Consider the following 24,047-nt stretch of genomic DNA (forward strand, 5'->3'; position numbering starts at 1 on the left):
CACAAAAAAAGACTTATAAAACATAAGTAAATGTACTAATTTAAAGAAAATTATATCTATGTTTAAACTATTTCACAAAATAATTGAAACTGTACTCACATGGACCTGTCCGTGGACACATGGATCTGTTCGTGAGTAAGAAAAGGTTAGTTCTATTTTATCCATTCTTCTTATAATGGGGAATTCTATTTGTATCCAATCCTAATTGTAGCAAGATGTCATAATATAGTCAAATTTAGCGGGTCAACTCAGCCTTTTGAATTTGAGAGTCTTGATATGAGGCTGAAAATCGAACACTGATAAATACTTTTCTTGTAAATTTCCTCTTGTTTGGCAGATCTACAGGTTCTGTATTGCAGAACATTGTAATTATCCATTTAAATTGTATTATCTTTGTTCTGTTCTTAGTACAGAACTGAATCATCCAGTATTTGTGGTGTTTGGAATACTTATAAATTCCAGGATAAGCTGTCTGACTCATTACATCTCACTTGTTCTAATCAATGTTAACATTCTAATCAATATTAACATTACCATATTAAGCAATACAACAGGATTGTGCATTATGTCTGTCCTGCTCTAAACAATAGGATTGTGAAATCAATTTACTTGGTAAATGGTCAGCTCAACGGTCAGAGTATGTATAATCACTGATTAGATAAGTTTCCTTTTCTATGTTCCAAATGCTTGTAAAGGAATTGTAGTGGTAAATAATGCTTGCGGCCAGCGCTCGAGCTTCAAAATCACTTGCCAGTGATTCGGAACCCACTTTCAAGGTTCAGTTTCTGGTGCAAGCCGTGGTCTACTCTACTCTACTAGCTCGAGTCTGTTTTCATTTGCATAGTAGTGGTAGAGTAGAGTGAGAAGCGGTGGTGGGGGAAGGTAAGTGATAGAGTACTATCCCACGGTGCTATCCCACTCTACTTTACTAAAAACTAGTACCCTACCTTGAACGTTTTCATTGGGAGAGTTCACAAGATAGTTAGTACTTGCCCAGGGAACTCTACCACTAAGGCTCAACTCCCACTTTCGCGACTCAGGTCGAGAAGAGACTCGACTCTAGTCGAGAGCATGTGTTTCGAAATGGTGACACTCAGACCAGTTGACTCTAGTCTCTGCGACGTAGTCATTTGAAAAAACATGCTCTCGACTAGAGTCGAGTCTCTTCTCGACCTGAGTCGCGAAAGTGGGAGTTGAGTCTTAGTGGTAGAGTTCCCTGGGCAAGTACTAACTATCTTGTGAACTCTCCCAATGAAAACGTTCATGGTAGAGTACTAGTTTTTAGTAAAGTAGAGTGGGATAGCACCGTGGGATAGTTCTCTATCACTTGCCTTCCCCCACCACCGCTTCTCACTCTACCACTACTATGCTAATGAAAACAGTCTCGAGCTAGTAGAGTAGAGTAGACCACGACTTGTACCAGAAACTGAACCTTGAAAGTTGAGTCTAACTCTTCTAAATTCACTTTTAGAAAATTCTTCCTGTATTCTGTCTCTTTCTGAATACAAGAAATGTGAAATAATGTGAACTGATCACTTACCTGAATAATTATACCAATTTGAAGATCATTTATTATTGTGATTTGTGTTCACTATTTCATGCTACTCACCTCTAATTTTACCTCAATTCATTGAAGAGAACATTTCGTTTAACTACTTATGACTCCTTATTTTCTACATGATTACTGTAATTAATGTTCCCTACTTAATCTTGAATGCTATGTTGAAGTGGTCAGACGTTGAAATGATAATTATGTTGAAGTAAGATTTACTGTCAGAATTCCTTGTTAACAGCATCAATGGCTTCTCATTCAACCGATGCTGAACGTTTGAAGTGAATTGCACTGTAATGTACTACTACTGGTGTTGAGTAGGGAGGTCGTCTGCTATAAGCCTAAATAAGCCTGGCATTGCCTTATAAGGCAGTAGCTACCTTTTGTGGCCTGTTTCAACATTAGAAGCAACTTTAAGTCTGATTTTAAATTGTGGTCTGTGATTTCGATGATTTCCGGTTGATATTTCATGTGTGGTTTGGAGGATTTTTTTGCAAAAAAATGATAAAAATTGGGGAAGAGTTGGATACAACCTTAATGTAGGATATGAGAGTTGTTACAAATGTGTATTGACAAAGAGATATTGGTTGTTACACTGTTGTAGTTTCTATGACACTTTTCAAATCTAATAAAGCATTAAATTCATAGGTTTAATGGTCCATTAGATTCAATGAGTGTTCTAGAAACAGTGCTTGGAGAGCAGAATTTTTTATGTCCAATTACAAGTCCACAAATCTTCATCTCTCAACTGTGGTTCATCTCTTGAAACAACATTATTTTTTAAAATGAATATTCTTATGATAAATTATTTTCTTAATGCTTTACCCTTCACCCGTTTGTTATTGCTACAGATATGACATTCTTTGTCATTCTTAAGGTGCGTACAGATTTACGAGCCGCGAACATGAGCAATTCACTTTTAATCAGCTGATGCCAAGCTTTTTATATCTATATCTTACCGTTTCTGTAAAAAATACAAACATAATCAGCTGATTAAAAGTGAATTGCTCATGTTGGCGGCGCGTATATCTGTACGCACCTCTAGGCCCGGTTGCAAAAAAGCCGGTTAAATTTTAACCGTGATTAATTCCTCGAGAACCAATCAGAGATGCCGTCTTTTCAAAAACGCCTTCTCTGATTGCTAAGTTAATCTCGGTTAAAATTTAACCGGTTTTTTGCAACTGGACCTTGATCCTTCAATTCATTAACCCTATTCAAGTCTTCCTCCGCCTCCACAATTATAGTCTTCTTTGTCTCCAAACCTCAGTATTCTTTTCAGTTTCTTCCAAAGATTTTTATGAATCCAGTGTTGTTTTGAATAAACATCAAGTGCTTATCTGTTTATTATATTTATAGTTGGTATGAGTGTGTAAAAGTCAAATATTGTAATTTACACAGCGCGCGAATATTTATTGTCAAAAGCAAAAATAGCTGCTGGCTCAAAAATGGCCGAACCGCGCCAAGTGGCTTACTTCGTAGTTACTTGCATGTCACTCATATCAAAATATGTTGCTTGATAATGAAATGAAGGGAGTAAGTGAGAGGAGAGGATAATAATAACAAGAAAGGAAGAGAGATGAAGTTATTGTGTTACCTAATTGTGTATTGTGAAGAAGGATCTTGTTGGTGGTAATAATAAGGGAGTAAGTGAAAGGGAAGGATGATAATATGAAGGGAGAAAGTGAGATGGAATGATAATACAGCAATATAAAAGGATTAACAGAGATGAAGTTATTTTGTCACCTAATATTGCATTGTGAAGAAGGATCTTGCTGATAATAATAAATTGAGGGAATGAGTGTGAAAGGGAAGGATGATAATATGAAGGAAGAAAGTGAAAGAGAAGGATAATGATTTAAAGAGAGGGAAGGATAATAATAATATGAAGGGAGAAAGTGAGAGGGAAGGATATTATAACAAAGTGAGGCAGTGTGAGGGAAGGATAATAATTTGAAGTAAGAGAATGAAAGCGAACGACAATAATATGAATGGATGGGAGAGAGAGAAGGTGATTGTGCAAACGTTTTTGATGTGAAAACAATGACTTTGGACCTGAAGTGAAATTAATTGTGAAGTTGGATTATTCTGGGTTGGTACAAATACGCTTTGAAGAGACAAAATGAACAACTCATTCTGTTTTTTTGAATTGTGAGGTGGATTTTACGTTGTTTTGGATTGAATGTGGATAAAAAGCTGTAATATTTTACGAGTTCACTCTGTTCTTATTTTATCTACTAAGGCATTTTTTCTCTTTCATTGGCTCTTTCTCTTTCTAGTTCTACCTCATACATTACCAGCATTTGAATTTCAGCAAAATTTCCTCATTTTTTAGTGATTTAGAAAAGGTTGTTGTTATATTTTTTTCTGTCACAAGAATTTAGACATGTATGCTTTAAACACTAGATTGATATTTCTATGATTGTGTTTGTTACTTTCCTTGCCCTATTACCATAGGTAAGGAAAGTATTGCTTTCCGAAAAAAATTAAGGTACCCCAATTTTCTAAATTTCTATATGTTCCAAGGTCCCCTGAGTCCAAAAAAGTTATTTTTGGTTATTGGTCTGTATGTGTGTGTATGAGTGTATGTGCGTCTGTGTACACGATATCTCATCTCCCAATTAACGGAATGACTTGAAATTTGGAACTTAAGGTCCTTTCACTATAAGGATCCGACACGAACAATTTCGATCAAATGCAATTAAAGATGGCGGCTAAAATGGCGAAAATGTTGCCAAAAACAGGGTTTTTCGTGATTTTCTCGGAAACGGCTCCAACGATTTTGATCAAATTCATTCCTAAAATAGTCATCAATAAGCACTATCAACTGCCACAAGTCCCATATCTGTAAAAATTTCAGGAGCTCCGCCCCATCTATGCAAAGTTCGATTTTAGATTCCCAATTATCAGGCTTCAGATACAATTTAAAAAAAAATCAAGTGGAGTAGATTGAGCATGAAAATCTCTACAATTAATGTTCAGTAACATTTTCACCTAAAATTGAAAATAAGCTTTAAATTCGAGAAAATATGATTATTCAATTGCAAACTATCGTTGATTCTATTGAATCATTCACTATGAAGAGACAGCAGACCTCATGTGTGTCTTCAGCGTTATTGCCCTGTCACCAGCTGACTAAAATCTTCGAATAGTAGCTTTGAGATGCGCGGGAACACTAGCGTCAGGTGATCAATTTTCATAACGGCAAGGAAAGTTGTGTGAGTGCGCCACACCAGATTTTTGGTTGTAGCTCTCAGGGCAAACTTCGACCTTCTTGATCGGTGTCTGTCTTGTTGAAATTAATGAAAATCATTCAATTGATCGATTTTGTATATTCTCTAGCTAGAACAGTATAATATATATATTTTATGTCCTACTAGTACGTATTTCGTATAAACACTCATTTGATACATTGTCGAAAATATCATTCTAAAGACTGGAGAAATGAGTCCGGCTTTGGTGTGAAGAAATGTCATCCTTTGAAAGGTCAAGAATCAAACGAATTAAGGCATCATTCAATTGAGATGTCACTCTTGGTCAATCCATCTTGTTATCAAGTGCTTCAACTTGGCTAATGCTTGTTAATGTCATTCATCTTGCTTTGAGAATTCGTTTCTAGTACTACACATAGACTAAATAAGTTTAGTTGTGTGGCAGAGAGGACCTACAGTCCTAAATCCGCTCTTTAATATCAATAATCTTATAATCAATCGATCGATCTCGTTCTTTTACTTCATCCTCTTTATCTTCGTCTCCTCCTCCTCCTCCTCTTCTTCTTCCACCATCTCCTCTTCCTCCTCCATCTCTACCTCCTCATTCACCCCTCCTCTGGAGTGGCCGTAGTCGAGTGGATTAGATGCTAGCTTTGTAATCCAGAGGGGCCCGGATGAGATAGTTTTCTCGGGCCAATCCCGTGTTTCGGATGGACACGTTAAGGCGTCGGTCCCGGCTGCCTAAAAAGCAGTCGTTAGGTCATGTCAGAGGCACTGAAATTGATCAGTTGCGACCTGAAAACTTTGGACACCAGACGTGAGACAGCCAGGTCACTCGATATTTCATTTCACCCCTCCTCTTCTTCTTCTTTTTCTCCTCCTTCTCCTTCTCCTCCTCCTCCTTCTTTTTCTTCTTCTTCTTCATCATCAACCTCCTTCCCTCCACATCCTCCAAAAGCTTCTTCCCCCTGCCTCATCGTCCTTCTCAAGATTCTCCTCCTCCTGATCCTCCTCCTCCTCTCCTTCACCTCCTCCTCCTCCTCTCCTTCACCTCCTCAACTCCTCCTCGTTCACCTCCACCACCATGACACACCTCATTCGATAACCGTAGATGGTGCGGTCTACATTGAAAGCTCCTCCTCAGCATATATATTATATTATACTCCTCCTCAGCATATATACATAGCAGCACATAATAATAGTACGTACATTACATGTCCTGCCTCCATTCATTATGCAAATAGCAATAGAGCCAAGTCTGCCAACACAATGCTATGCTATGCTAGCAATTGCTGCTGTCTCTCCTCCAATAGGGCACACAACTGCATTGCAAGTGAGTAGTTACTGCTGATCTATTCAATTTCTGCTTCTCTTATTCGTCTTCGTCCCTCTTATTTCTCCTCTTCCTCTTCTGCTTCTTCATTTTTATTCTTCTTATTTGTCTTCATCTTCATTTTATATTCCTTGCTTCATCTATCTAATAACCTCATGGTACAAGATCATTTCTATAGTAATCTTATCAGTCGTGTAATACCTTTTCACCACTTTTTGCTAATGTTAGCGCTATTTTTTCTTCGTCATCTTATTTTCCTTCCAGTTTTCTGTTTAAGTTTATCAATATTTTCTGTCCTCCATTTCCTCGCCCTTCTGGCCAAGCCACACGAAGCGTTTTTCGGGCGTTTACAGACGAGTCGGCAGGGCAGGAAACTCTCCGATTGGCTGATTAGGTTGGCGTTCGAGACTCAGCTGATAATCGGCCAATGAGAGAGCTTTCTGCCCTGCTGACTCGTCTGAAAACTCCTGAGAATCCTGGCTTCCTATCATGATTTTCATGGACAGGAAAATAACTATAATTTATAAATATTGTTTTTATTTCTTCCATTAAGGTGCGTCCAGATATACGCGCCGCGAACATGAGCAATTCACTTTTAATCAGCTGATTATATCTGTATTTTTACTGAAACGGTAAGATACAGATATAAAAAGCTTGGCATCAGCTGATTAAAAGTGCATTGCTCATGTTCGCGGCGCATAAATCTGTACGCACCTTTATATTGCAATACTATTCTTATTTTGTTGAAATGTTGAAGTCGTCTACTAGATTGTACCATGTAATTGTGTGTCCTGGTTAGGTGTCTGAGGGAACCATTCATAATCTTGCCAGGAACAAACTAAATCAATCTCCTTGTTAATAATCTCATTACTTTCACTTTCAAGTCCTTCAACATAAAATTATTGAAGTTGCTCTCCATGACGAAACACTATATAATAACTTTGTTGAAGTTCTGACACTGTGTTACTAGTAAATATTTGAAAAAACACTTACTTTTGATTGGAGTCTTGAGGAATGCATTTCACTCCTGAAGAGGAGCTTCATCAGCCTGACACCAGGGGCGCTTGCTCTTATGGGTTGGACTGTGTGGCCAAAATGTAATACATGCCCAAAATTCTATATCGGACAGACCGGCCGTAGCTTCAAAATAAGATACAATGAGCACATAAAAGCAGTAAATTCAAATTCAGAATCTACATATGCAGAACATTTAATAGCCACAGGACACAATCACAAAAGCATACATACAGATATCGAAATTCTACACATTCTTCAAAAAAGCCAGAGACTCAACACACTAGAACAATACGAAATTTTCAAACACCTCCACTATGACAAATCCAACTTATTAAATGATCAACTTAACTTCAAATCAAATGTAATATTTTCCCACATTTTGGCCACACAGTCCAACCCATAAGAGCAAGCGCCCCTGGTGTCAGGCTGATGAAGCTCCTCTTCAGGAGTGAAATGCATTCCTCAAGACTCCAACAAGAGTAAGTGTTTTTTCAAATATTTACTAGTAACACAGTGTCAGAACTTCAACAAAGTTATAAAATTATTGTGTCTCAATCGGCTTCTATCCTTGTATTGATCATTCACCTAAGTTCAGTCTTTTTCGAGAATATTTTTAATTTCACCATTTTCTACATAGTCTCATTTCTATAATCGGTCTCATTGCAGTGCAGTGCTGGAGTGTAGGCTGACATGTGACTTGTGTAGTATGCTGGCTACACCTGAGTTTGGGCATTCATGAATGAATGAGTCATCCGATTGCTTTTCTTTCACAAACGACAGAGAGAGAGAGAGTGTGTGTGTCTGTGACAGAGAGAGAATCATGGAGCCTTGACTGTGGTTGGTGTACTATGGCCTTTCTTGTGTCAACGTTGGTTGCTTACATAATAGTCCATAGTCAGAGATTCATTGTAAACTGCCAGAATTCCTTATGGGTATAACATCAACGCTGTCCATTCAGCCAATGCTGACTCACTATAGTCAGCTTGTCGGTTCTCCTAATACAGGAAGCACTCGTTTAAAAGTAGGAAGCTCTGCTCAATAAATACGGTAGTTGGTGACATGCTGTTTTTGCATATTTTGTGTGGGGCTTCTGAGGTAGTTCATTGAAATTCTGATGTCAAACTGGTGTTGAATTATAGTGAGGTCCACGTTATAATGGCAGTGGAGAAGGATGGAAGAACAACGTTGCTGATTCTCTGCATTGACACTGCCATAGAGGATAACGGTATATCTGATGTAATATTAACTGTTGATTCTTGTTTGAAATAATCAATTACATTTTATTTGTCGAGAAAAAATTGTTAACCGAGCGAAGTGAGGTCTAAAATTCAAGTCGACGGTTTGGCATTAATCTCTTAATGTTTAAATGTTTCTATGTTGCGCATTTACGGCGATACGCGGTAATAGATTTTCATGAAATTTGACAGGTATGTGCCTTTTTTTAATTGCGCGTCGACGTATATACAAGGTTTTTGGAAATTTTGCATTTCAAGGATAATATAAAAGGAAAAAGGAGCCTCCTTCATACGCCAATATTAGAGTAAAAATCAGACTATAGAATTATTCACCATAAATCAGCTGACAAGTGATTACACAGATGTGTGGAGAAGCCAGTCTATTACTGTATTTCCATAAGGTCTATAGTTTCAATCAGGTACTTGTGGATGAGAATACTGCGTGAGGTCTACTGTTCACAGAACTACAAGTTATCAATGATTGAATAATAAATTTTCATGATTGAGATTAGATATTTTGTTGATGAATTATATTTGACAAAGCTGCGGAGCTAGAGAGAGATAGCACTGTCTGCTTTGTCGAATGATAGACAAGGATAGCAACACCATTGTTAATCAAAACCTCCCATCATAACTTGGACCTCAATGTAGGGTCAAGGGTTGAACTCTAATAATTAACATTGATGTATCAACATTATGTAATTTGTCGTATCATTTTTATGGACCAATTAGATTAGTGCTCAGGACTCCTTATTTTCTCCAGTTATTCTATATTCTCTTTTGTTATTCACTTGAAGATGTTTGGGTACACTGTACAATATTATATACTAGTAGTTCTGTGAACAGTAGACCTCACGCAGTATTCTCATCCACAACTACCTGATTGAAACTATAGACCTTATGGAGATACAGCAATAGACTGGCTTCTCCACACATCAGTGTAATCACTTGTCAGCTGATTTATGATGAATAATAATTCTATAGTCTGATTTTTACTCTAATATTGGCTTATGGAGGAGGCTCCTTTTTCCTTTTATATTATCCTTGAAATGCAAAATTTCCAAAAACCTTGTATACACGTCGACGCGCAATTAAAAAAGGAATATACCTGTCAAATTTCATGAAAATCTATTACCGCGTTTCGCCGTACATGCGCAGTGGCATGTTTGCACAGTGGCAGTTTAAACTAAATTTCATTTTAAACTGGATTAAATCAGTATCAAGTCTCGTTTGTTATATTGTGTTACATTTTGAGCTTAAGCCACCAGCTGATTAAATTCAGTTTAAGCTTTGGCTAAGAGAAATGCCAAACCGTCGACTTGAATCTTAGACCTCACTTCGCTTGGTCAATTATATATTTCTAGCTATTTTCGATTCTTTTCTGTTCACTTTTTCTATTTTTTTGTTAGTTTCTATCTACTTGAAGATATTGGAATACACTGTACAGTATTTTATATGATATTTTCTATATTTCTAGCTATTTTCGACTTTTTTCTGTTCACTTTTTCTATTTTTTATTAGTTACTCTCTACTTGAAGATATTGGAATACACTGTACTGTATTTTATATTATATTTTCTATACTTCTATCTATTTTCGGATGTTTTCTGTTCACTTTTTCTATTTTTTATTAGTTACTCTTTACTTGAAGATATTGGAATACACTGTACTGTATTTTATATTATATTTTCTATACTTCTAGCTATTTTCGGATGTTTTCTGTTCACTTTTTCTATTTTTTATTAGTTACTCTCTACTTGAAGATATTGGAATACACTGTACTGTATTTTATATTATATTTTCTATATTTCTAGCTATTTTCGACTCTTTTCTGTTCACTTTTTCTATTTTTTTGTTAGTTTCTCTCTACTTGAAGATGTTGGACACACTGTACAGTATTCATATTATATTTTCTATATTTCTAGGTATTTTCGATTTTTTTTTTTGTTCACTTTTCCTATTTTTGTTAGTTACTCTCTACTTGAAGATATTGGAATACACTGTACTGTATTTTATATTATATTTCCTATACTTCTAGCTATTTTCGGATGTTTTCTGTTCACTTTGTCTGAAATAGAGTGTGAAAGTGAAGGAAAGAGTGTAAATGGTACAAGGAAGATGTATGCTGTGCTGTGCTGTGCTGTGCTGTGCTATGACAGAGAGCTTGCTTGGCCTATATCCAATTCTGCACTCTCAGTCCGCAGCAGTATGTGCTAATCCGTCTATAAGTAGCATTCCAAATACAACACTGCTTTTCTCTCCAACTTCACGTCTTCTTCTCTTTCTTCTCCTCCACACTACTTTTTCTTCTTCTTCTTCTTCTTCTTCTTCTTCTTCTTCTTCTTCTTCTTCTTCTTCTTCTTCTTCCTCCTCCTCCTCTTCCTCTCCATCTTCTCCTACTTGTTTTTTCTTATTCCTAATCTTTTTGCTCTTTCCCTCTCTATGACTTGCATAAATGTTTGAAATAGTGTCTTCTCCACCCCTTTTCATCTTCTTCACTAAGCCTTCTATTTATCTCTCTTTTTTACTTATCTCTCTCTTTCTCCGCCTTCTTTTCTTCCTTCTGCATGGCCGTCTTCTGTTCCCTCCTCACTCTATGACTTGCATCAATATTTGAAATGATGCATCTTCTCTCCACCCTGTTCTTCTCAACTTACCCTGTTACTGATATTTTTCTCTTTATCTTCTTCTTCTTCGCCATCGTCTTCTGTTTCTCCTTGTCTCATTTTGTGTCTTCTGTGACTTCCCAATGTGTCATACATGGTTTTCCCTGTTGCGACAAAATCCACTATTTTTATCAGGTGTTGAAGTAAATGAGTTGAATGCGGGTTTGTAGATGTATTTAGGTGCGTACAGGCTTATGTGCCACGAACAGGCGCATTTTACTTTTCATCAGCTGAAGCTAAGCTTATTATATCTGTATCTTACTGTTTCTGTACAGATATAGATATAATAAGCATAGCATCAGCTGATTAAAAGTGAAATGCGTGTTTTCGTGGTGTTCAAGTCTGTAACTCTGTATGCTACTTAATTGACCGAGCGAAGTGAGGTCTAAAGCTGCGTACACATATTCGCGCTTCCAACCCGCACCGAGCACGCTCCTCCCTCGTACCGCCCTGGTACCACCATCGAACCACAGTCGCTCCGCCCACGTACCCATCATGAACGTTACGGAAGATGTTAGATCTTCTCGCGTTCCCCGGTCGAACCACTGTTGCTCGCCGGTCGATCATCAATCGCTCTGCTGGAGTGACGTTCGGTTGCGGAGCAGAGCGAAAGTCTGTACGCACCTTTAGATTCAAGTCGACGGTTTGGCATTTCTCTTAATGTTTAAATGTTTGAATGTTTATATGTTGCGCATTTACGGCGAAACGCGGTAATAGATTTTCATGAAATTTGACAGGTATGTTCTTTTTTAATTGCGCGTCGACGTATATACAAGGTTTTTGGAAATTTTGCATTTCAAGGATAATAATATAAAAGGAAAAAGGAGCCTCCTTCATACGCCAATATTAGAGTAAAAATCAGACTATAGAATTATTCACCATAAATCAGCTGACAAGTGATTACACAGATGTGTGGAGAAGCCAGTCTATTGCTGTATTTCCATAAGGTCTATAGAACTTGTGGTCTTGGTACTTGTGGATGAGAATACTGCGTGAGGTCTACTATTCATAGAACTACTAGTATTATGTAGAGTAGGAATCTTGTTCTCTTGTATTGAATTGAACTCGTGTGAACTGTAAACTGATGGGTTTTAGTAGTCTGGTAGTTTTTACAAAATTATTCGTAAATATTTAACAAAACTGATGACTGCCAGCGAGACTTGTGTTGGGGATACAATGACGCTCACATAAATACAGGTTCTATTTGTATTTGAAAAAAATATCATCCATCTCTAGGGCCAAGCCACACGTAGCGTTTTCAGACGAGTCGGCAGGGCAGAAAGCTCTCCGATTGGCTGATTGGTTTGGCGTTCGAGAATCAGCCAATAGAAGAGCTTCCTGCCCTTTCGACTCTTCTGAAAACGCATGAAAAAAGAATTTATTAGAATATTTCCTATTCTAGTGATAATTATGTGAAATATTTCTTCTATGTCTGGTTTTGAAACATCTAAATTTAAAAATCTACTTTGTGAAAATAATTAAGGACTGAAAATTTTGTGAAGTGAACAACTACAAGACTTAACCTATTACGGACTATGTGTAACTTTATCTAAATTTGGGAGAGGACTAGCACAAGGTCTCTATATTTTTTCTCTCCATATCATTTTGTTGATTTACTTATTGTATCAATCAATAAAAGAATAAATGAGTGTATAAGCTTGAGTAACAAGGCTTCTTGTCATTTTTTCATTTCCTAATGGCCAAGCCACACAAAGATTATTTATTCTTTATTGATTTATACAATAAGTACATCATCAGGATGATAGGGAGTGAAAAAAATGAGGTAAATTTGTGCTATTCCTCTCCCATATTTAAAGTTACACATAGTCCTTACCCAACCTAACCTAACCTAACCTAACCTAAATATTGATAATTTCGATGACGTACATTATTCTATGAATGAAGAATGAATAAATTTGAAACTAATGTTGTGTTGCAGAGACACATGTTCAGTGATGACGATGACCTGCCTCCTTCAACACGTGGCCGCAGCTCAGATCTGAGATCGCATCTGGAGGATTTGGCCAACCGGCACCCGGAATTCGCCGACCACCTGCGTTCGCCACCGGGCTGGGTGTCCGATTTGCGAGGCGGAAAGTGGAGTGGGGGTGCACGCAGCTCGTCACGTGATCGACCCTTCTTTGAAGGTCAAGCTCAAGGTCAGTCGACAACAGCTGATTTAAACACAATACTCAGGCCCGGTAACACATAAGCCTTAATTTCATGAGAACCAATCGAAGCTTCTCTTCTGAAAAACCTTCTCTGATTGGTTCTCGTGAAATTAATCACGATTGAAATTTAACCGGCTTTTGTGCAGCTCAATGTTAGTCGACAACAGCTGATTTAAACACAATACTCAGGCCCGGTAACACATAAGCCTTGATTTCATGAGAACCAATCGAAGCTTCTCTTCTGAAAAACCTTCTCTGATTGGTTCTCGTGAAATTAATCACGATTAAAATTTAACTGGCTTTTGTACAGCCGGCACCCAACCTATTTCGTACTATGCTTATCTAAATTTGGAAGAGGGATAGCGCAAGGTTACCTTATTTTTCCGCTACCTTTCATTTTGATAATGTAGAGGAGGAGGTGGTAATATGGACCCCCACTTTGTTTTTGTCTTATAAAATGGATACTATTGATAAAAAAACTTTGTTTTTTGCAGAAATACAATCTATTGTTAGTTGCAGAACACAATGTTGTATTAATAATCATTAAAACCCTCATTTTATAATTTTTTAAAATAAATTTTCATAACCCTACACATACTGAAAATATCTATCTATTGTAAGAAAGATTAAAAACCAGGCAGTCATCAGGTGTTCACAATCATCATACCAGATATAGAAATGATTTTATTATAAGGGAACATAGAAGGGTTGGAAAGGGTGGCAAAACCAGGTGTTCACAATCATCATACCAGAAATAGAAATGATTTTATTATAAGGGAACATAGAAGAATTGGAAATTTATAGTTTTGAATAATTTTATCGGGTAGACTGAGAATACATTGGCTGTTAGGGCCAAGCCACATGAAGCGTTTGTTTCTGCACTGGCGGCGGAAGAGTCGGCAGGAAAGGAAGCTCTCTGATTGGCTGATTATCAGCTGATTCCCGACCTCTAATCCAATGTTCACAATCATCATACCAGATATACAAACAAATGTTTTTATTATAAGGGAACATAAAAGAGAAAAACAATTAAAGCCCGCATATATGGGAATAGAATTCATGAGGTACCTGTCACCAGTCTAAAAATCTGGTGTGGTACACTCACACAACTTTCCTTGCTCATATTTGAAACTACGATCAGACTTCTGTATATGGTGTATATATAATTGTTTTCAAAGTACTTTTTCTTTGTGTGAATGTGAAATTCGATGATTTTTTTAGTCGTCATTTTTTTAAAGTCGTCAAAACAGCTGTTCTACAGATGAAATATCTCGACTATGTGTTCTTTTTATGAACTGCGCTACCTACCTACCTCATGCACGAGAAGGAGGTTACTAAGTCCATTTCCAAGGATGGGGTGGACCCCCCATTGGTTTCCCAGAAAGGAACTAATGCCAGTTGATAGAGTGATAAATAACTATACAGGGTATGAATTTGAAAAAAATCGGTCAAGTTATTTTTGAGAAATCGTGAAAAACATGGTTTTTCAGTAATTATCCGCCATTTTTCTCAAGAATATTACGGAGCTCCTGCAATTTTCCAAGGAAAGAACTCATGTCATTTGATAGGGCTTATGAATAGCTATCCATGGTTTAAATTTGAAGAAAATCGTTAAAGCCATTTTCGAGAAAACCGTGAAAACCCTGGTTTTTTGGTCATTATCCGCCATTTTTCTCAAGAATATTACGGAGCTCATGGAATTTTCCCAGAAATGAGACTCATGCCAGTTGATAGTGCTTATAAATAGCTATCCATGGTATAAATTTGAAGAAAATCGTTGGAGCCGTTTTCGAGAAAACGGTGAAAAACATGGATTTTTAGTCATTATCCGCCATTTTTCTCAAGAATATACGGAGCTCCTGAAATTTTCCCAGAAATGAGACTTATGCCAGATGATAGGGCTTATAAATAGCTATCCATGGTATAAATTTGAAGAAAATCGTTGGAGCCGTTTTCGAGAAAACGGTGAAAAACATGGATTTTTAGTCATTATCCGCCATTTTTCTCAAGAATATTACGGAGCTCCTGAAATTTTCCCAGAAATGAGACTTATGCCAGATGATAGGGCTTATAAATAGCTATCCATGGTATAAATTTGAAGAAAATCGTTGGAGCCGTTTTCGAGAAAACGGTGAAAAACATGGATTTTTAGTCATTATCCGCCATTTTTCTCAAGAATATTACGGAGCTCCTGAAATTTCCCCAGAAATGAGACTTATGCCAGTTGATAGGGCTTATAAATAGCTATCCATGATATAAATTTGAAGAAAATCGTTAGAGCCATTTTCGAGAAAAACGTGAAAAACATGGTTTTTTAGTAATTATCCGCCATTTTTTCCGCCATCTTGAATTGAATTTTATTGAATTTCTTATTGTCGGGTCCTCATGGTATAGGGACCTTAAGTTTAAAATTTCAAGTCGATCGGTTAATTAGGAATGGAGTTATCGTGTTCACAGACATACACACACACACACATACACACATACACACACACAGACCAACACCCAAAAATCATGTTTTTGGACTCAGGGGACCTTGAAACGTATAGAAAATTTGAAATTGGGGTACCTTAATTTTTTTTGGAAAGCAATACTTTCCTTACCTATGGTAGTAGGGCAAGGAAAGTAAAAAACGTTTCATGTGGATTGGACCCAACAGCCAAGGTATTCTTCATTTACCAAAATAAACTTCTTCAAAACTATAAATTTCTAACTCTATTAGACTGTACTTTTTTAGTCCTAAAAAGTCCCTTTCGGGAAGGTCCCACCGCCTGAATATATAATTTAAGCCGTCAATGGGCCTCACGACTGTCATACTTCAGCCGGGGCCGACAGTTTAACGTGCCCATCCGATAACACGGGAGTGATCTGGTTAAAAAACTTCTGGTAATGAGAGGGTTCGAACCCGGGATATCTATGCTGCTACGCAAGCACTCTTATCCACTAGACCACGGATCACTCCTTTTTTATGTATGTATGTATGTATTTCTCATCTAAATCTCAACTTTTTTTAGCCCTTATCCTATCCCTTATTGTTTCTTTCTTGTGTTGCTTTTTTCTGTGTTTAATGTTTCACAATCATTATTGTTATTCAATATAAATGACGCTTTATGTAAAATATTCAGTATATGTATTGAATAAAGTGACTGATTGATTGATTGTTTGATTGATTTACAGCAGCTGACACGTCGTCCCAAGGTCACGAGGAGCCGTCACAGAGTGGGGAGGAGGCGTCAGGGGGTTCCGGCTTGAGCCAGCACGGTCTGCGGAACACAGTGCCCGACATCAACAGCCAGGCGGCCAGTGAGGTGCGGAACCAGCGATCCATGTCAGCGCCTCCCGACAGCAACCGTACACCAACCCCACACAGGTTCGTTTCCAAAATCGAGATCAACCCTGTAAACCCTGCCACGGGGCAGACTGCGGCCGACAGTAAACCGCCGGTTCCACCCAGCAGCAAACCACAACAAAGCCCCAATATGCAGCAGCAACCTCAGCATAAGACCTCCACCGTTCGACATATTCCGATCTTTGTCGAGGGACGGGATGAGCCGATTTTGCCCAAAAATGTTGACCAGGAGTATAACAGTGTGCCTCAACCTCAACAACAACAACAGTGGCAACAACCGCAACAACAGTTTACAACTTCCCACCAGTTCCAGCCGCAGAGGAAGCCTTCTTCACAAGGGTTTCAACAACAGTTCCAACAACAGTCTGCGTCTCCTCCTCCTCCACCTCAACAACAGATGCCTCGGCCTCGTGATCAGACCGATTCTGGGGTTCCACAACAACAGCAGCAGCAGCAACAACAACAGCCAGAACAGCCCAAGGTTGATGTGAATGATCCCATCTACAAGGTGCAGTTGATTCAGAAGGAGGTGGACGCTCTGAGGCAGCAGATTGAAGCGTTCAGTGGGAAAACACGTGCCGACAAGGAGTTCATCTATTTGGACGAAATGTTGACGAGGAATCTGTTGAAGTTGGACAATATCAGCACTGAAGGTAAGGAGAATATCAGGGCAGTCAGGAAGGAAGCTATCAATTCGGTGCAGAAATGTATCAGCTTGTTGGAGTCGAAGGTTGATCAGCAGAAGATGGATGTGGATATCAAAGGGGAGGATGAGGTGGTGAAAGAGGGAGGAGAGGAGGAGAAGGTGGAGGAGGCGACAGGGGGTGCTGGGGGGTCAGTTTCACCCCCGAAAGAAGAGGGTCCCGTGGAGAAAGTGCCTAAGACTGATTCGCAGGATAATCCCAACGAGATCAAGTGCTAGAGGGTGGGGCTTGTGATAGTGAGACCTGTGGTGGTTATTTTTGTTCGTTCAAGACTGTATCTACTGTACAAACTACGTTTTTTTCCTATGTTGCAAACTCTAGTTTTTGTTGATAGGGAGAGACCATATTAGGCGTTTTTCAGAGCACCAAAGAGGTGTTTTTTTTCAGACCTGATCGGAGAGCTTTCTCCTGCCCTGCCGACTAAAAAACGCTTAATATGGTCTCGCCCTTATTGTCAACTAATTTTCTATTGAAAGGTTATTATACTTTGTGTTGATTGGAAACTTGTTTGGCGAATTTTTCTATGGTTTGTAATATTTCCTGATTGTATTATATTGTGTGATGTGTTGTAATGATATATATATTCAACCGCAGTTGATGCGATTATTTGAAAAAGGAAATTGGATACATTTTGTTACAGTATTGTGGCAACTTTCCTTTTGTTACTGATCAATTTATAACAATGAAATTTGTTGTAAAATACATCTTATCGGAACTAACTTGCAATAATAGATACTTAGTTTCTTCAAATTCAATTTGAAATACATACTACTATGTAACAGTATCATTATAGATTGTCTTCCTAATGACATTTATGATAATTTATGTAAGGTGTTTACATAAATATCAGATGGAAACCAATTTAGAATAATCCACACCACGTTTTGGTCAAGTTAATATTTATAAAAATTTTACAAATTTTATTACAGTATTGTAGGAATTCTTTATAGTTTTTATTGTAACTGTCTAATAACTGATGACTTTTTTCCTATTGAAAAATATTCATTTTGGAATCCAATTACTGATAATTTATACCTTCTGGTACGTTCATTTATTATTTTATCATAGTAAATTTTCAGTTTTCATAATTCTAAATTCATGACTACCGGAAAGAAATATTTTTGTATGAAGATCTCAAGATTGGACTAGTATTATGAGGTCAGTAAATTTTGGAATTAAGTACTAAATGGCTATAAAAATATTACAATGTTACAATTCAAATTTTCTAGCTGATGCATATTCAGTCTGTTGAATAAACTTTTGCAGATTACATAATACTTTTGCATAATAAAATAACATAAATAGTATGAAATCGTTGTTCATGTTCTATTGAATATTTTTGAAAGTGTCTAGTATAATATTAGATGAATGAGAATAATTATATTGATAAATTATTAACAGTTGTCCGAAATTGTAGTGTCTTATTGAAAGGATATTCTAATGTAGATTGTAAAGCTGAGAAAATTACATGATATCGATGCTAAAAATTTTAGAAAAGTATTATACATATAGCCAGCTGTCTTTTGTGTATTTTGAAGGGTAGCTTTATATTTGGAAATTTTGTAAAATTAAGCTTGCTATAGAAGGATACAGTTTTTATCATTTTTGATCTCAGATATAAGCTCATATATAATGTCAATAGTAATATTATATTGTAGCATTTCCTGAGGATTACACTTTTGTGCTTTTTTATAATCAGTCAAGAATATTTGGATTTTTTCCTTCCAAATAAACATTGTATTTAAAAATTATACAGAGAGTTTCTCAATTTTCAAATGTTTCAAGATATTCTACTCAATTTTCAACTGAAATATTTCATTTAAAAATGTTACTAGAAGTTTCAATTATTGTCAAGTGTTTTAAGATAATCTGTCCAAATTATTATAACTTCGAACACCTCATAAAGCTGAAAGATCGTTAACCGTATAAAAATGTATAGCTAACATAGAACAATATTGATTTTTTTAACGAATTGACTTCTACTGATATTTCTCTCAATTTTTCGTTATCTTCTTCAAAGTGTTACAACTGTTCACCATAATTGTTTTCTTCACTTTCATTTTAAATTACTTGATGCTTATATCTTCAATCTACTTATATCTTCAATTTTGTTAAAAATTGTAACAACAGTTATCCATATTATTTGTTTTCTTCTCTTTCATTTTAAATCACTTGATGCTTATCTCTAGTAGACTACGTTTATATTCTTCTCTAGAATCTCTGGAATGGCAGAAACTTTTTGAAGTTGTCATTTGAACTTAGAAAGTCTTGTGCAATTTGCGATGATTGTAGAAAAAACTTTGCACTATTGCCAACTGAAAGCTATCACTAGATAGTCATCGGTTGCCAAACTAAGTGCTTTAATTAGCTTTCACTAATTGCACCGGGGTAATTGATATTTTCGGCAGATGATGTCAATTATCGTCGCCATTTTGAAATTTATTATGATTTGTAATAATTGTAGCAGTTTTGAGACTCATAAAGATGTTAAATGCCTTCATCTTGAAAATCTGAAATGTTGTACTATTTTATTTCTCAATGTTAATCTGTTAGAAATAGATCCTTCTGACAGAAAAGCTGAAATTTGAAAGAAATTTTGACAGAAATCTGAAATTTGGTATTATCATTATTATATCATTTATCATTATCCTGTTATTCTCATTTTGACAGAAATCTGAAATTTGGTATTATTTTATCATTATTATCTATCCTAAGAGATGCTTGGTTAGCTGAGAAATATCTTAGTTTAAATGCATTAATATAGTTTGATGACAGGCCTATATTAATTGATCATTTATGGTGTCAATTATACTATTTTGTTAGTTGAAATAGCCTTTATTCAAATGACTTTGATATTATCTATTTGCTTTATATTAAGCACATTTTTGTTACTCAAAAGTTTGAAAGTATTCAAACTAATTAAACCCCGTTTAGAAATTACTAAAAGATTAATCATGCTTTCAAAAACATTAATGTATTGATGATGAATCATTTATATAATTGGTGACATTCATTATTATTCTTTTTTGCATTTCAAATTCTTATTAATGTATGACTTTCACGATTACTGTATCATATTTGTAATGAAATTCAACTTTACAATAATTGTATACTATTTCTTGTCAAGTATATTTCATCTAAAATTCTCTGTATTATTTTATCTTTACTGTTCTCTTTTACTACTTGATTTTTTCATTGAGTTATCGTTTAATCAAAATTCATTCAGTAACTAACCGTCCAACAAATTATTTTAGTAAAGGCCTAATTTAACTATTATTGATCGTAATAAATTATTAATTATTATTTTCAAATTATATAAACGAGCATCTAAAAATTTCAGTTGGTTGATATTCATCTATAATTGATTACACTTATAATAATTATAATACAACTATGATAATAATTATAGTTATATATTGTTTTGAGTTTAGAGCCTAAGTTCTGGAGAATAGCTCGTATAACCAAAGACTTTATAATTATGTAAATGACTGAAACATAATTTGAACTGTTGACATGAATATATTTGTGTATCTATGCGCGCCATATTTAATGTTTTCATGTAAACTATTTTGTTAACTCAGATAGTGTATAATAAAATATAATTATAATATGATTACTTGAGGGTTTTCACTTTGAACCAGGTCTGGTACTGTAATAGTAGATGTACAATAGGAAGAAGTCTATGGCTCAACTCACACTTACGCGACTCAGGTCGAGATTCGCCTCGACTCTAGTCGAGAGCATGTGTTTCCAAATGGTGACATTCAGACCAGTCGATTCTAGTCTCCGCGAATGTCACCATTTGAAAACACATGCTCTCGACTAGAGTCGAGGCGAATCTCGACCTGAGTCGCGTAAGTGTGAGTTGAGGGTAAATAGTTTGAAGGGAGAAATTCTTCATCAAAATTTAGATGTCCTGTGATAGTTATAGGTGAAAGGCTACCATACACTAGACATGAATACTTATCACATAGTTCGTCACACTATTCTTGTCTAGTGTAGAGTGGTCTTTTCCTTTTCCTTTAGGCTCAACTCACACTACGCGACTCAGGTCGAGAAGAGACTCGACTATAGTCGAGTGTTGAATGAAAAAGACTAAGAAATTGTCAAAAACCACAGATTTATTGATACTTAGAAAGACTGGTTTTGGTTATTACACCATTTTCAATCTCTGATAAACTCCGAAACCGGTCTTTCTAAGTATCAATAAATCTGTGTTTTTTGATAATTTCTTAGTCTTTTTCATTCAATATGAATAATTACCACAATATCAACTTCTCAACTACAGGTTATTCGTGAGAACTGAGCGTACTAGATATAATCCAGTATCGATTACTCCTCCAGTATAGTTGAGTACATGTGTTTTAAAATGGTGACAGTCGCGAAGACTAGAATCGACTGGTCTGAGTGTCACCATTTGGAAACACATGCTCTCCACTAGAGTCCAGTCTCTACTCGACCTGAGTCGCGTGAGTGTGAGTTGAGCCTTAGACTTTTTCATGAAAAAAGTCTAGAGTTTAACTGATCATAATTTATTACAAAATACATCAACATCATAAGTTCAGAGTAGAAAATATGATGTTATAATTTCAATATTCTAATGAATATTTCCTGTAAATAATCTACGAATAAATAATATTTCCCAACTGTCATTATAACTTGGACCTTGCTATAGTGAGGTCCACGTTATAATGGTAGTATTTGATTGACATTGGTGCTGCTATCCTTGTCTATCATTCGACAAAGAATAGAATAGAATGACTGCCTTTATTTTATACCTGGGAGGGCGAAGTTAGGGCGCAGTCGGCCCTCTCTTTCACTTAACCCTCAAAGCAGATAGCGCTATTCATTACTGGCTACACAAAGTTGCCAAATCGATTTCAACAATATAGAAATATAAATGGTTTACAAAATATTCAATCTCAATCATGAAAATTTATTCATTGAAAGATCTATTTTCTTGGCGAATAAAATACAATTTAGTATTTTAAACAAGTAGTTATAATAAGTTGATTTTAGATCAGATATACTGGTATCACCTATCCTCTAAAGAAGGCATTCCTGTTTTATCATTCTCCACTGCCATTATAACGTGGACCTTACTAGTAACATTAGCTTTAGACTGTTAGTGCCGGTTGCACAAAAGCCGGTTAAATTTTAGAACCAATCAGACAAGGCGTATTTTCAAAGACGCCTTCTCTGATTGGCTCTCGTGAAATTAATCACTATTAAAATTCAACCAGCTTCAACCGGGCCTTACGCTGGTTACACATTGGGCGGTTTCTGCCGCGGCGTTAATTTCGCCGTCGCCGCCGTTCGAGCAGTAGTCTATAGACTTGAATGGAAGCTTACACACTGGGTGGCAGAATCGCCGCGCGGCAATATTGCCGTTGGCGGCAGCTGTGCAGCCGTCCACTGCCACTGCGGCTGGCGGTGTTTTTGCCGCTCTTGTCCACGCAGTGGCGTACGTGACCAAATGGGCGTTTACACATTTGGCGGTTGTCTACCGTCGCCGCTGATCAGTCGTCTTTCCCAGTTGCTCCAAGTAAGAGGTCTTTGAAAATCAGCCTATTAATTAGTGTCTTGTTGTAAAATTTGTGAGTTGTTTATAACATTTATTTATTGTTTTAAGTGTTTGTGGTTGACGAGTGGGAAAAAATGAGTGAATTAATAGACAGTGAGTTGTTAATATCTTTGTTAGAACAGAGGCCAGTTTTGTGGAACAAAATGTGCAAAATACAATTAACTGAACACTCATGAAACAGAGAAGTCACAACACATTTGCGATGAAGAACTACAAGAAGAGGTTGAGGTTGAGTGGTAGAGAGGACTTAAAAGTCCTAACTCCGCCTAATAAAGAATTTTTCATTTTCATATTTTTTCAAGATCTATTTTGGCTACTGATCGATCATACGTGGCGGTAATTTTGCCACTCGATGTTTGGCGGTAATTTTGCCGTTGAATGTGTAAGCTCGACTCTTTTTCGAGGCGGCGACGACAGTTTCGCCGCCGCGGCAGAGACCGCCCAGTGTGTAACCAGCGTTGGTGTTCCTTATAATAATAAAAACTAAGCTTCCCATTCAAACAGAAGCTGACAATTTTAAGTGAATGGTAAGTAGTGCAATTTGAAGACAGCGCCGTTCCATTAACAAATAAAAAAAACGTTTACAAAATTTGCAACAATTTGAGTTGGAGTGACCTTGACAGACACTTTCTGAACATTAATAGATTGCTGCTGTTAAATTCGCACTTGAAACTGGCAGTATACCTCGTAAATAACAACCAACACTATACATTCAACCAATGGTGACAGTGAAAAGTTAGGTGACACTACAATGATAATATAGTGAGGTCCACGTTATAATGGCAGTTGCGAAAGATAGGAGAACAGCATTGCCGAGTCTCTGCCTTGCTAATACTAGGCTACAGTTACTATATGAGAGATGTTTATGTTACTATATGCAGATACAAAGGGAGAGATAAATTTAAGTACCTGGGATTTACCATCATGAAAAATGGCGATACAGACGAGGAGATAAAGATTAGGTTGGCCCAAACCAGGAGTTGTATTCGACAGTTGCACCCAATCATATGGAGTAAGGATATTCATAGGAAAAATAAACATAGAATATTCAATGCAATCGTCAGAAGTATAATTACGTATGGGGCAGAGGTTTGGGTGACAAACAAGAGAGCAAGAGATAAGATGAGAGCTGTTGAGATGGATTACTGGAGGAGATGCTGCGGGCTTACCAGAATGGACAGAGTGACAAACGAGGAGATAAGAAGGAGAATGAAAGTGGAATGGGATA

The 24,047-nt window shown here is 36.7% G+C and overlaps 1 protein-coding gene across 8 annotated transcripts in view; it reads left to right on the forward strand.

Moving 5' to 3' along the window:
• Positions 1-20,851, forward strand: part of LOC111064321 (BAG domain-containing protein Samui) — a 39,423-nt gene extending 18,572 nt beyond the window's left edge. For 5 of the 8 annotated variants that reach the window (XM_039433713.1, XM_039433715.1, XM_039433710.1 and 2 more), the window contains exons 2-3: positions 12,951-13,170; positions 16,360-20,851. In XM_039433713.1, coding sequence (XP_039289647.1) covers positions 12,951-13,170; positions 16,360-17,453 — 1,314 coding nt within the window. In that variant the 3' untranslated portion in view covers positions 17,454-20,851. The remainder of the gene's footprint in view (positions 1-12,950; positions 13,171-16,359) is intronic. The other 3 variants (XM_039433716.1, XM_039433711.1, XM_022352032.2) reach the window with 1 other exon arrangement.
• The last annotated feature ends 3,196 nt before the right edge of the window (positions 20,852-24,047 follow it).

This window comes from Nilaparvata lugens, chromosome 8 (assembly GCF_014356525.2).
Source record: "Nilaparvata lugens isolate BPH chromosome 8, ASM1435652v1, whole genome shotgun sequence".
Lineage (NCBI taxonomy): Eukaryota > Metazoa > Arthropoda > Insecta > Hemiptera > Delphacidae > Nilaparvata > Nilaparvata lugens.